This window comes from Cyprinus carpio, chromosome A16, assembly GCF_018340385.1.
Source record: "Cyprinus carpio isolate SPL01 chromosome A16, ASM1834038v1, whole genome shotgun sequence".
NCBI lineage: Eukaryota > Metazoa > Chordata > Actinopteri > Cypriniformes > Cyprinidae > Cyprinus > Cyprinus carpio.
The window spans coordinates 9,811,259-9,823,985 of record NC_056587.1 but is presented as its reverse complement, the minus strand read 5'-3'; the positions used below and the strand labels follow the sequence as shown (position 1 = coordinate 9,823,985).

Here is a 12,727-nt window from a genome sequence, read left to right as displayed (position 1 = left end):
ACCACTGTTGTTTTGACGTCCCCTGCGTAAGTTCGGATCACAGGTCATTGAATATTAAGCACTCTGGTGAAGACCAGTGGCCGAACGGCTTTCTCTCCTCCCATCCTCGCCTCTGTCCCCTCTCTCTCGCCCTCCCTCTCCTCATCCCCTCCCATGGTTTGCTTGTAGCCTTGCTGTGGTTGTGCACCAAAACAGCCAGGTCGACTTTTAAATCGAGACAGATTACACCTGGAAGAAACTCGTGCAAGAATACAGACGTTGCTATGGAGACCTTCCTTGCTGACGTTTTCTTACCTAAGTTTATGGCCATACAAGTCTTAATGCTGAAACGATTAAAACTGTTAAAATATTGAAATACACTCAAAAGCCAGGAAAAGAGTAACAGATGACACAATTATTTTTTTGGAAAATGCTAAGACGCTTGACTGTCCTTTTGAAAACTGCGCATGCAGCAGTGGACATGAACACTGCTGCAGAAGTGTATGAATTATTCATTAATCAGGACCGATCCGCCAGAGTTTGGATATATTTACATACCAATAAGCAGCTAATGAATTAATAATGGTAATTTTCTTGATTTTTTTTTTCTTTCTTGTCGTTCATTTTAACTTATGGGCACATGTTTTATTCATGACTAGGGTAGCACACCTGCACATTTAGTTGCAAATATATTTAACGCCATCTACAGGATATGCAATGTAACGTTAAATGAATTATTAGTAGTTCTTGCTGACAGAATGCAAATTCAAGTAGTTATAAGTTTCCCATAAAAATGTAATAAAATATGAAAATTAATTAAATATATGAATGCTCTAATATTTGTATAATAATTAATATCAAAGTTATATATATATATATATATATATATATATATATATATATATATATATATATATATTAAAGTACTAGTTTCCCTCCAAATGAAAATTCTTTCACCATTTTCTAACTTTCCTGTTGTTTCAAAGATTTTCTTTCTTCTGTGGAACACTGGAGGTAAAGTTTAGGGGAAAGATGAGCAGGATCTGTCCAGCACAAAAAAAAAAAAAAAAAAAACCTCCACTATATTCGAACTTTCCAAGTCATCCGAATTCAGCTTTGTGTGACAAATAGGCCCAGATTTAAAGCAACTTTTATGATGTTTTAATTATGTATTTTGTCATTTTTGGAGCTTGGAGCTTTTCTTAAACTGATTAAGAAGTTTTAAGATTAATTAGAGAATTTTAATTTTGGGGTGAACTATCCCATTAATCACTCCACAAAGAGGTTGTTCTCTAATGAAATAAAGCATTAACTTTTTATTTTAGAGGAGCATAGTCACTCAGTAGAGGTACTTATATTATGTCAGTGTTAATTTAATTGTGAAATGAAAAAAAAATTAATTAAATTAAATCCCACATGAACTTGGATCTAATGAATGTGTATGATTTGATAAGCTACGCAAAGTCCTGTCCCTCTGGAGACAAACTGATCGAGAACAGCCTTTGCCCTACACAACTCTGAATAACAGTAAGCAGAGAGGTGCCAGATTGAACGGTATGTGGTGATTGTAATGTGAGCAAAATTTAACAATATTGTTATGTAACATTTCTGTATTAGATGAAAATTGTAACAATTTAACATAAAGAGAATTTGACATCCTAAATGAATTGTTCATCTTAAACGTGTCATTACTATGTTATTCAAGATAAATGTGCTTGTGTCTATCAAAAAACATTTTAAGAGTTTGTACTATTTACTCTTGATTTTCAAAATTGTGTCTATACCTACTTAGGTTTGTTGAGAGATACATATATGAACAGAGAGCAGCCTCCCCCTTCATACGACCCCTATTACCCTCCACAATATCCTTATGCAACGCAGGGTAACATTGGGCAGCCCATCGCTGGCATGATACCCCTCGTTGTTGAACATGTCAATATGGGGATTCCAGACAGCACTCCCCCAGAATACACTCTGGGATTTGAAGATGAGAACTGCTTTTCAGATGCTACCATAAGAAGAGGTCAGATGTGCTCTCTTTTTAATTAATTTAATTATTTGGTTGTACTATTACAGTTAGAAAGAATGTCTATGTAAAGGTTTTTCTTTTTTTCTGTGTTAAAACCTAATATAGTCATGTTTCTTGATGTATGTGTTTGTGTGTGTGCGTGTTTAGTACACAGCAAAAATACATGAAATATCACTAAAATATTTTCACAAATGAAATATAAATGTTTATATGTGTGTGTGTGTGTGTATATATATATATGTAATCAAAATTTAATAATACAAGAGCCTATGTACTTTTAAATAGCTTGCAGCTAGAAGCAATTTAATGTACATGGGAATGGTCAATGCTAAAAACTTGTTTCTTGTATTCAAATGTGCTTCATGTAGGTTTCATAAGAAAAGTGTATCTGACACTTATGGTTCAACTATTAATAACTGTTGGAATCATCTGTGCTTTTCTTTACTGGTGAGTAGACTACTGGTGTTTATGTTGCCACACCTACCTCAATTCATTTCGAAAAACAAATTACAGATAATGAAGTGTACTTAAGTGTTACTTCATAGGCTTGCGCTTGTATACACGTCTTTATTTTATGTCAGTTTATATATACTGTGTATATATATATATATATATATATATATATATATATATATATATATATATATATATATATAATGTCACAATAGATTTGCTGTTCTTTGAACTTTTTTATGCATCAGAGAATTGTGAAATAAATGTATACACACACACAAAGGCAGAACAGCTATTTTTTAACACTGATAATAGTAAGGGATCTTTATAGAACACCAAATCAGTATATTAGAAAGATTTCTGAAGAATCACGTGACACTGAAGACTGGAGTAATGGCTGCTGAAAATACAACTTTGCCTTCAGGAATAAATTACATTTTAAAATATATGTAAATATATTGAAAAAAAAAAAAATTTTTAGATTGTAATAATATTTCACAATATTACCGTCTTTACTGTATTTTTTATCAAATAAAAACATCATTAAGCACAAGAAACTTCTTTGGGAAACATAAAAAAATATATTACAACCTCAAATTTTTGAACAGTAATATGTGTACAGTAAATAATGCTGACATTTATGCCCTTTTCCTATAGGCAGACACTCGAGGACTGGGTGAGAGACATGGTTTACCTACACTATGATGTGAGCACTTCTTCTTTGTTCTGCATGTTTTAAATAATATGCATGTATTGCGTCCATACATTTTACACTGAATTCTTGTGTTTGTTCAAAATTCACAAGGTGTGCAACGTTTGTTCTAATAATTATGCTCATCTGTTGTTGTGACATACGTCGCAAAGTTTCCTTAAACTTCATCTTCCTAGTGCTGTTTGTAAGTAAAATACAGAGCCACTGTACTTAATTGTATTTAATTGTGGTGGGCATTAAATGTGAAACTTTTGTAAATACTAAGTGCTGTTTTCCCACACAGACAATCACAGAAGGCTTTCTCCTCGGATCAGTGGTAGTGTGAGTAAAAGCATCATTAAAATGCAGTAAATGCATTTTAATAACTCAAAAACTTTCTCTTCAATTATTCACAAACTTTAGTTACACAATCAGTGTCATAGTAAGGAATTGTTATTATTATTCAGGTACTATTCAGCGAGGCAGTGCTCTGGGCAGAGGGTGCAAATGCTTTGGTGTCTCTTGCAATGAGTTTGTTTTCACTGCAGTCTTAAGTAAGTTACAAAATTGGCTATATGTATTGTATAAACAAAATTTTAGCTTGTTTTTAGTGGCTTCACAGCTCTGTCAGGTACCATATGGGTATTATGCTGGACGCTGTTTTTATTTGCATTACTGTGTGAAATTCTGAGATCACGGGTAAATCATCAACTAATATTTCTTCCTCCTATTAAAAATGCTTACTTATTTATATTAATTCATCTTAACTTTTATGTTCCAAAGTATCTGTACTTTACGCATCATTGGGAACTTTTGATCTTCTCTGTGGTAAGAACACACCTTTAGTCATGCTTTATCCAGTGTAGCTTTGTCGAAATTTATATGCACAATCCTTTTCTAGCAGGGCTTTCTGATAGACTGTAGTACTTGTACTCTTAGGCTGGCGCAGTCTTAATATAATGGTCTGCCAGCAATCTTTTATTGTGCTTAATAGTTCCCATTTACTGTTCTTATCTTACTGTCTCTCCTTTCATTTTCTGTTCTTAGTACCTGGTGATGGACACGCAGCTTATACTGGGCGGAAAGCACAAATACAGCATAAATCCAGAAGAGTACATCTTTGCTGCTCTGAACTTGTACCTTGATATTATCACAGTTTTCTTATTATTCCTTCAATTAATTGGACTTTGTCATTGATGCAGTTTATGAGCATCATGTTCGCTGCCGCACTCAACAACTGTCTCATGTAGACTGCAGGTTTTGAGACACATTTTTACTCCATAAAAAAAAAAAAAAACATATCCTCTGCAACATATTAGAAGTTAAACTGAATTTTGCTTAATGGTACATAAGCCTAAATGTAAATCAGGCAAACCAGCTATAAGTAAAATACCGAAAACATTTTTTTTTTTTAAATTGGAGATGCAACAATTTTCAAATTGCATGTAAATTTCACAAATAATTACAAAGACACAGCAAGTAACACATTGAATTAAACATGAAATTTTGAAGGAGAGCATATTTATAAAACAATCAAATGATCTTTATATTTCCAATTAAAAAAAAATAGTTGCAGTTTAATATTAAAATAGCTATAACATTAAGTAAAATAGCTAGTAAATAAATATCAGTTTTGTTTTTTTAAAGTATAAAAAACAATGTTATAAAATTTACATGGGATATGAATATGCAGTAAGCTCTGGATTTTTATGACAGGTTTTACTAACACTGTTTAAAACATGACTCCATAGTGTCTGTAACATTATATTAAATGTTCACTGTACATTAAGTTAAATCCTGTCACTTTAAATACATTAAAGTGTCTACTGTCATCCATTTTCTATGATTTTGAATAATTTGAGAACAATAATAATAATACAAATACTACTACTAACGACGATGAAATCTACCAATCCCTAGCTGAATACACCTCTGGGCAGCTGAAAAAGGTAAGAAGAGTTACGCCTTTGTTGTGCTAATATCTTCTATTACTTTTATTATGCGTGCAGAAATATTACCGGAAGTTGATTAAATCGATAACCGACTTCGTCACGAAACAAAAGTGTCATGGCGGAGTTAGATGAAAACGCTCGTGATAAGGACAAATTGTTGGCAAGAGACAGTAGACCTGGGGACGCGGAAACCATGAAAACACCGATTCACAAGCCCTGCTCCCAGGGCAAGCAAGACACAGCCCCCGCTGTTACCACCACGGAGTACTGCGAAAAATTACAGGAGTGGATGTGGCAGTACTACTACAGCTACATGAACTGGCAGAGCTGGATAGCCACGTCTGCGCTTTCCTTCCCACCGTGTTTCCCAGCACAAGGAACAAATGAAACGCCCGGGGCGACGACATGGGGTGCAGATATGTCTAACGGAGACCTTCGCAATTGGTTTAGCAGCCCGTTTGGTTTTCCTGCTGCAGCTGCGAGTTCTCGAGCTCCCGCCACAGCGCCTGCGCAGCAGCAGCAGCAGCCGAATGGAAATGCGCAACAGCCAGGTAATAATATCAATGAATAACGTCTTATCTTGTTTGTTGTTAATACTAACAAGGCTAGCTGTTGTATTGTGTTGATTATTATCCTAGTGGTGAATCTGACATCCTCAAATGTCAGGTGACTGTGTGAGCGAGCCTTCTTGGACTTTGTGTTTAGTTTATGCAGATCAGTTAGTGTAACGCAGTGTTGGGGAAAGTTACTTTTAAAAGTAATGCCTTACAATATTGCGTTACTCCCTAAAAAAGTAACTAAATACGTTACTTAGTTACTTTTTATGGAAAGTAATGTGTTACATTACTTTTGAGTTACTTTCACGTTACTTTTTAAATATGAGCAGGGCTTGATTGTTTTTAATATAAGAAGTTCTATTATAGCAAATGTAAAAGCCCTTTCACACCAAAAAGTGTAATGAATAAACCTCAGGCTGAAGGAAAAGTAAATTCACGTCTGTACAGTAGAACACAGGAGAAGAAGGTTCAACACTCTTCAGCAATAAAAAAAAAAACAATGAAGCACAATTGTTAGTTTATCTAAAGTCATTTTTGATTATTAGTATGGTTGAACTGGATCATTAAAGGTCAGCAGCAAAGACACTGTTAATAAAATGGGAATAGATACATTTGTGTTATTTAATATATTTAGTTATTGCAGGTTTGCGTCATATTCTGAGTTTGCATTTCACTGTTTTGATTAATTTTGATGAATACTAAATCTGTTTTGTTTTTTTGTTTTTTTTTTTAGTGGGATGAATTAATGCACATTCACATTTAGTCTAGAACTACAGTAACATCATGTTCACACAGCGCACACAACGCCTCCATACTTCCGATTTCACCCAATATGGGAACAGGAGGCTTGTCAGTCAAAAAATGGGGAATACAAAGTAACTGGCGTTACTTTTTTGAAGAAGTAACTCAGATATGTTCTTGTAAATTAAAAAGTAATGCCTTACTTTACTAGTTACTTGAAGTAAAACGTAATCTGATTACGTAACTCGCGTTACTTGTAATGCATTACCCCCAACACTGGTGTAACGTTAGTCTAATTTCATTTTATTCCTATGATCTGCATCATGTTAACACTTGGGTCATTCTCGTTATAAAGTAAGTATTTCTGTAACTTGGTACACCTGACTTCCAAAAATATGCTTTTGTTAAAGTCAGGCAATTAAACTTAATTTATTATGGCTTTATTATTATGTGAACATTAACAATTAACAATTAACACGATGTCTAACAGAATACAGGTGCTGGTCATATAATTAGAATATCATCAAAAAGTAGATTTATTTCACTAATTCCATTCAAAAAGTGAAACTTGTATATTATATTCATCCATTACACACAGACTGATATATTTCAAATGTTTATTTCTTTTAATTTTGATGATTATAACTGACAACTAAGGAAAATCCCAAATTCAGTATCTCAGAAAATTGGAATATTGTGAAAAAGTTAGATATTGAAGACACCTGGTGCCACACTCTTATCAGTTAATTAAGTCAAAACACCTGCAAAGGCCTTTAAATGGTCTCTCAGTCTAGTTTTGTAGGCTACACAATCATGGGGAAGACTGCTGAATTGACAGTTGTCCAAAAGACGACCACTGACACCTTGCATAAGGAGGGCAAGACACAAAAGGTCATTGCAAAAGAGGCTGGCTGTTCACAGAGCTCTGTGTCCAAGCACATTAATAGAGAGGCAAAGGAAAAGATGTGGTAGAAAAAAGTGTACAAGCAATAGGGATAACCGCACCCTGGAGAGGATTGTGAAACAAAACCCATTCAAAAATGTGGGGGAGATTCACAAAGGGTGGACTGCAGCTGGAGTCAGTGCTTCAAGAACCACTACGGACAGATGGGTTTCAGCTGTTGTATTCCTTGTGTCAAGCCACTCTTGAACAACAGACAGCGTCAGAAGCATCTCGCCTGGGCTAAAGACAAAAAGGATTGGACTGCTGCTGAGTGGTCCAAAGTTATGTTCTCTGATGAAAGTAAATTTTGCATTTTCTTTGGATATCAGGGTCCCAGAGTCTGGAGGAAGAGAGGAAAGGCACACAATCCACGTTGCTTGAGGTCCAGTGTAAAGTTTTCACAGTCAGTGATGGTTTGGGGTGCCATGTCATCTGCTGGTGTTGGTCCACTGTGTTTTCTGAGGTCCAAGGTCAACGCAGCCATATACCAGGAAGTTTTAGAGCACTTCATGCTTCCTGCTGCTTTATGGAGATGCAGATTTCATTTTCCAACAGGACTTGGCACCTTCACACAGTGCCAAAGCTACCAGTACCTGGTTTAAGGACCATGGTATCCCTGTTCTTAATTGGCCAGCAAACTCTCCTGACCTTAACCCCATAGAAAATCTATGGGGTATTGTGAAGAGGAAGATGCAATATGCCAGACCCAAGAAAGCAGAAGAGCTGAAGGCCACTATCAGGGGCTCTCATAACACCTGAGCAGTGCCACAGACTGATCGACTCCATGCCACGCCGCATTGCTGCAGTAATTCAGGCAAAAGGAGCCCCAACTAAGTATTGAGTGCTGTACATGCTTATACTTTTCATGTTCATACTATTCAGTTGGCCAAGATTTCTAAAAATCCTTCCTTTCTTTGAATTGGTCTTAAGTAATATTCTAATTTTCTGAGATACTAAATTTGGGATTTTCCTTAGTTGTCAAATATAATCATCAAAATTAAAAGAAATAAACATTTTAAACATATCAGTCTGTGTGTAATGAATGAATATAATATACAAGTTTCACTTTTTGAATGGAATTAGTGAAATAAATCTACTTTTTGATGATATTCTAAATTATATGACCAGCACCTGTAGAAAGTTTATCTAACAGGATGGGGTATTTTATAGTGATATAACCCCCGCAACCCTGCAATTGTGTAATGTTAGTTAAATGTTTATTATAAAAATAAAAATAAAAAAAAACAGGCAGAAAGTGAAATTGTGGAAACAGGAAAAAAACTATGAAATGATTACCAATTAAGACATCCACATGAATACGTGTTATTTGAGACTTTATAACTGGAGAAAGGGCAGATGAAGAAACACTATTCCTTATAATCGCCAGTTTTATTTTAGAATGATCACTTAATTGTGAAACAAATATTTTTCCTGTCTTTATGAATTTTGAGATTATTTTATCCTATATATAAAGACATATATAATGGGACATGAAAATATATTTCATAAGAATGATCCACTTTACAAACAGTTCATGTCTGTAATGTGTTTTGTTTAGGTAGGGAATATTATATTCCCTCTCCTTTCCAACGGTTCTTGGCAGAAATGGTGGATTTCTTTATTCTTTTTTTCATTAAAGCTACAATTATCCTCAGTATTGTCCACTTGAGTGGAATGAAGTAAGTCTGAAATTTTATTGTTTATATTTCCTAACATATCGCGCATGCTTTATTTTGTTAAAGAAAATCATTAATTTATCTCTTTGTCAATTTTAGGGACATCTCAAAGTTTGCCATGCACTTCATTGTAGAGGAGATTGATGAGGACACATCAATGGAGGAGTTGCAGAAAATGATGCTTGTGGCTCTAGTGTACAGGATATTAGTTTGCTTTTATGAGGTTAGTTCAAACAATTGATTTTAATCTGCTGAAATAATTCATGAAGACCTGTATAACTGTTTTTGATTGATTTCAGATCATATGCATTTGGGGAGCTGGTGGAGCGACACCAGGGAAGTTCCTCATTGGCTTACGAGTGGTCACATGTGACACCTCCGTCCTGGTTCAGCCAAACCGCGTTCTTGTGGTACCAGCGACTAACGTCACACTTTCTGCGTCAGTGTTGCTGTTAACATCACTCTCTGTCTTTTTTATTAAATACTTGACCTTTTTCCAGAATGTAATTTTTAAACTTGTATTTTGATTTTCTTGTAGGTCAACGGTGAGAGCGTTAAACAAGAACTTCTCCATCGCTTTCTTCTTTCCGGCGTTCATCACGCTTCTTTTCTTTCAGCACAACAGGACTGTGTATGACATTGTGGCCGGCACCATTGTGGTCAAGAGAAATAGGCTTAGATGACTTTGTCATTGAAGTCAACACCAATGACACTGTAATGCAAAAACAAGCTCATAAACAAATGAGAACTAACTAGCTGCAGTGTTGCATACTGAACTGAACTAAAGCTTTTGGCCTCTCGAAGAACTGTCACTTTAAGAGCTGAACACGGAATTTCCAGTAATTCTCACCCATCTTCTTTGGACACTTATAAGCATGAACTGCTTTCTCAGAAGTGTTTTTTAATAATCTGTGTTGACATCTTTGAATATTTTTCTTGTGCCAAAAAAGATAATTTATAAATGCGCTGCCTCACAATACTTGAACGTCCTCTGGTACATGCATTTAATCTCTATCTCTCTCTGTTAATGAATGTGGATTATTGATCCAAATTATTACTAAGAACATTCTTTGACAAATGGAATTTGAGCAGGATTTAACATTTCTCCAAAGGCAATATAGTTTGGCTATATATCCTAATCTACAGATTGGATTTGTATTTCAGATGAATGATTTTTACCTAATTATCTGTCGCTACTTTATTGCCTTTAAAATCTTGAAAATATCTATTTTTTTGAGCTGTACTGTAATTTTCACTGCATGCATTTTTCAACTCCATGTTCTGCACTATTATAAGCTTCTGAGTTGAGTAGGTCAACTTTAAGTTGCCTCATTCTTTATCCGTTTGTTTTTCCTTTTGGATTGTTTAGATATGGCCAAATCAAAATAATTCAATGATGTCCCAGAGAAATCCTTCTGTGTTGTCTCTGTTTATAAATTGACAATTTATACCAATAACAATCCGTTGAATAGATGTTTATACAGGGATTTACAGCACATGAAATATGGTTTCATTTTCTGAAATTGTGTTAACATATGAAAATGCAAAGTAGGTTGCATTAGGTTCATTTCCAAATAGTCAGAATGTGGACAAATTGTGTCAGCAAACATTTGAAAAGCACTTGAAACACTTTCAACACAAAATTTATTATTTTATATATACATATATATATTCTTTTTTTATAGGACTGAGTAATAATAAACTTCAGAGTGATGCAGATACAGTACATGTAAAGATAACTGATAAATAAAAATAAAAAAGCCCTACTAAACATTTTTTAAAATGAAAATAAAACTCAACCAATATTGTACTGGCATATGGTGTATCTCTATTTATTTATTTATTTTTTTAAATCGGAAGGCTGCTAAAAAAATTCAATTTGCTATTAAATGACATTAATTGAAGCAGGGCAGTAACCTTTTGCATTGTATTGGTATCATCCTTAAAATTTAAGACAGATAATGTGTACAAAGATCGAACAGCAGTTTTACATGGAGGAAAGTTTTTTGACATCTGGCACCCCTAGCAGTTGACAAGAGTCACAAGTAGATGGAGTGAGAGCGCTGACTGCAAACTGCCTGTGGAAACTGAACGTGTCAAACTGTGAAGTAGGAATTGCTCATGGTGTGTATATTTAAAGACAAAATGTTAATGAAACGGATAGTTCCAGTTATGGCTTCTGGTTACTAACAGCTATGACGTGTACACTATATCACTGCACAGCTCCCATACCGTATCATTATTTTTGTGGGATCGTAACATTCTATTATATCAGGACCTAGGCCTATCTAGAATTCCACTTAAAGAGGTAGTTCTACCCAAAATGAACTTCGTTTTTCTGTAGAACTCAAAATAATGTCTCTATTGTATGTAAATATGTAGGCTATGTATGTAGGCCTATATATACTAGTATAATATATATATATGGTTACCGACAGTCGTTAGAATATTTTGTGTGTGTGTGTTTTCCACAGAAAATATTGCAGGTTTGAAATGACATGAGGATGAGTAAATGACGACAGGATTTTTCATTTTGGGTGAACTATCCCTTTTAATGGATTTGCATAATAAAATAGCGTTTTCGTGATAGTTTGAGTGTAAATTCGATATGGACCTGAAAACACTTTCATTTGGTGTCCTGCACGTGAAAACCATTGGTTAATTTTACAGTAGAGTTGGAAAATAAATAATAGGTAAATAGCAGTGGTGTTTTAAAATGAGGAGTCAATGAGGCAGTAACAATTTAAACAATATTTTGGAAACAATTAACAATAAGGTTTAATTAGTTAACATTAGTTAACTACTTTAGTTAACATGAACTAAGAATAAACAATAGCCTACTTCTACAGCATTTATTAATCTTAGTTAATATTAATGTTAACATTGACTAATGCATTATTAAAATCAAAAGTTGTGTTTGTTAACATTAGTTTATGCACTGTGAGCTAACATGAACTAACAATGAACAACTGTATTTATTAACTAATGCAAACAAAAACTAATGAATACTGTAATAAATGTTCATTGTTTGTTCATGTTAGTTAACACTATAAATGACATCTAATTGTAAAATGTTACCAATATTTGTTATTTGTGAACTGATATTCAGCAGTTTTTTTTAAAGGCCCCAATATACTTCAAGCGAAATCAAAGAACAAACTGAAATGATGTCATTTCAAACAAAATCAGGTCAAAACAAAGTTCGTTTCGAGTTCATTTCGGCAGTTCAAAACAGCTCACCAAAGCAAACTTTTTGGGGGAGTTTGTTTCGGCTCCTAAACACCTTTGAGCTACCACTGGTCCATGCCGATTATGCAGTCGGTGGGTGTGTTCTTGAACTCCACCTTCTCTGACGTGCGATTTTTTTCTCCCCGATTCGTTTCTCATTCTACAGAGGTCAGACAGGAGAACACATCTCCGCGACTATCTTGTGGGCTGTGCACAGTCCAATTTTGAATGCTTCAGCCACACTTTATTGCGTGGCCCCACAAGCTAGTACTCGGAGTGTAAAGGCCAGTCTCTCTTAGTGGAACTCAGTGTCCTGTGCGTTTTTGCATGTTTCACATATGGCGATACCCTTTTCAAGAGATTGTCAAACTGCGCGGCGAACATTCTAAATTAAGAAAATGCACTTCCTCATCTGTGCTCCGCATTTGCTAAATAAAAAGGGCAAACTCACCATCATTCTTTCTGTTTTCGTTACGTG

At 34.7% G+C, this 12,727-nt stretch overlaps 1 protein-coding gene and 1 pseudogene across 1 annotated transcript; both read left to right on the top strand.

Annotated features, from left to right (window-relative positions):
• The first annotated feature begins 14 nt into the window (after positions 1 to 14).
• LOC109106523 lies at positions 15 to 4,184 on the top strand (annotated as a pseudogene).
• Positions 4,185 to 5,157: 973 nt separating this feature from the next.
• Positions 5,158 to 10,837, top strand: LOC109105958 (protein FAM8A1-like). The gene is made up of 5 exons (XM_019119257.2): positions 5,158 to 5,655; positions 8,904 to 9,024; positions 9,121 to 9,244; positions 9,321 to 9,460; positions 9,560 to 10,837. Exons 1-5 carry the CDS (start codon positions 5,220 to 5,222, stop codon positions 9,702 to 9,704), a joined length of 966 nt encoding a protein of 321 aa, XP_018974802.1. The 5' UTR covers positions 5,158 to 5,219; the 3' UTR covers positions 9,705 to 10,837.
• The last annotated feature ends 1,890 nt before the right edge of the window (positions 10,838 to 12,727 follow it).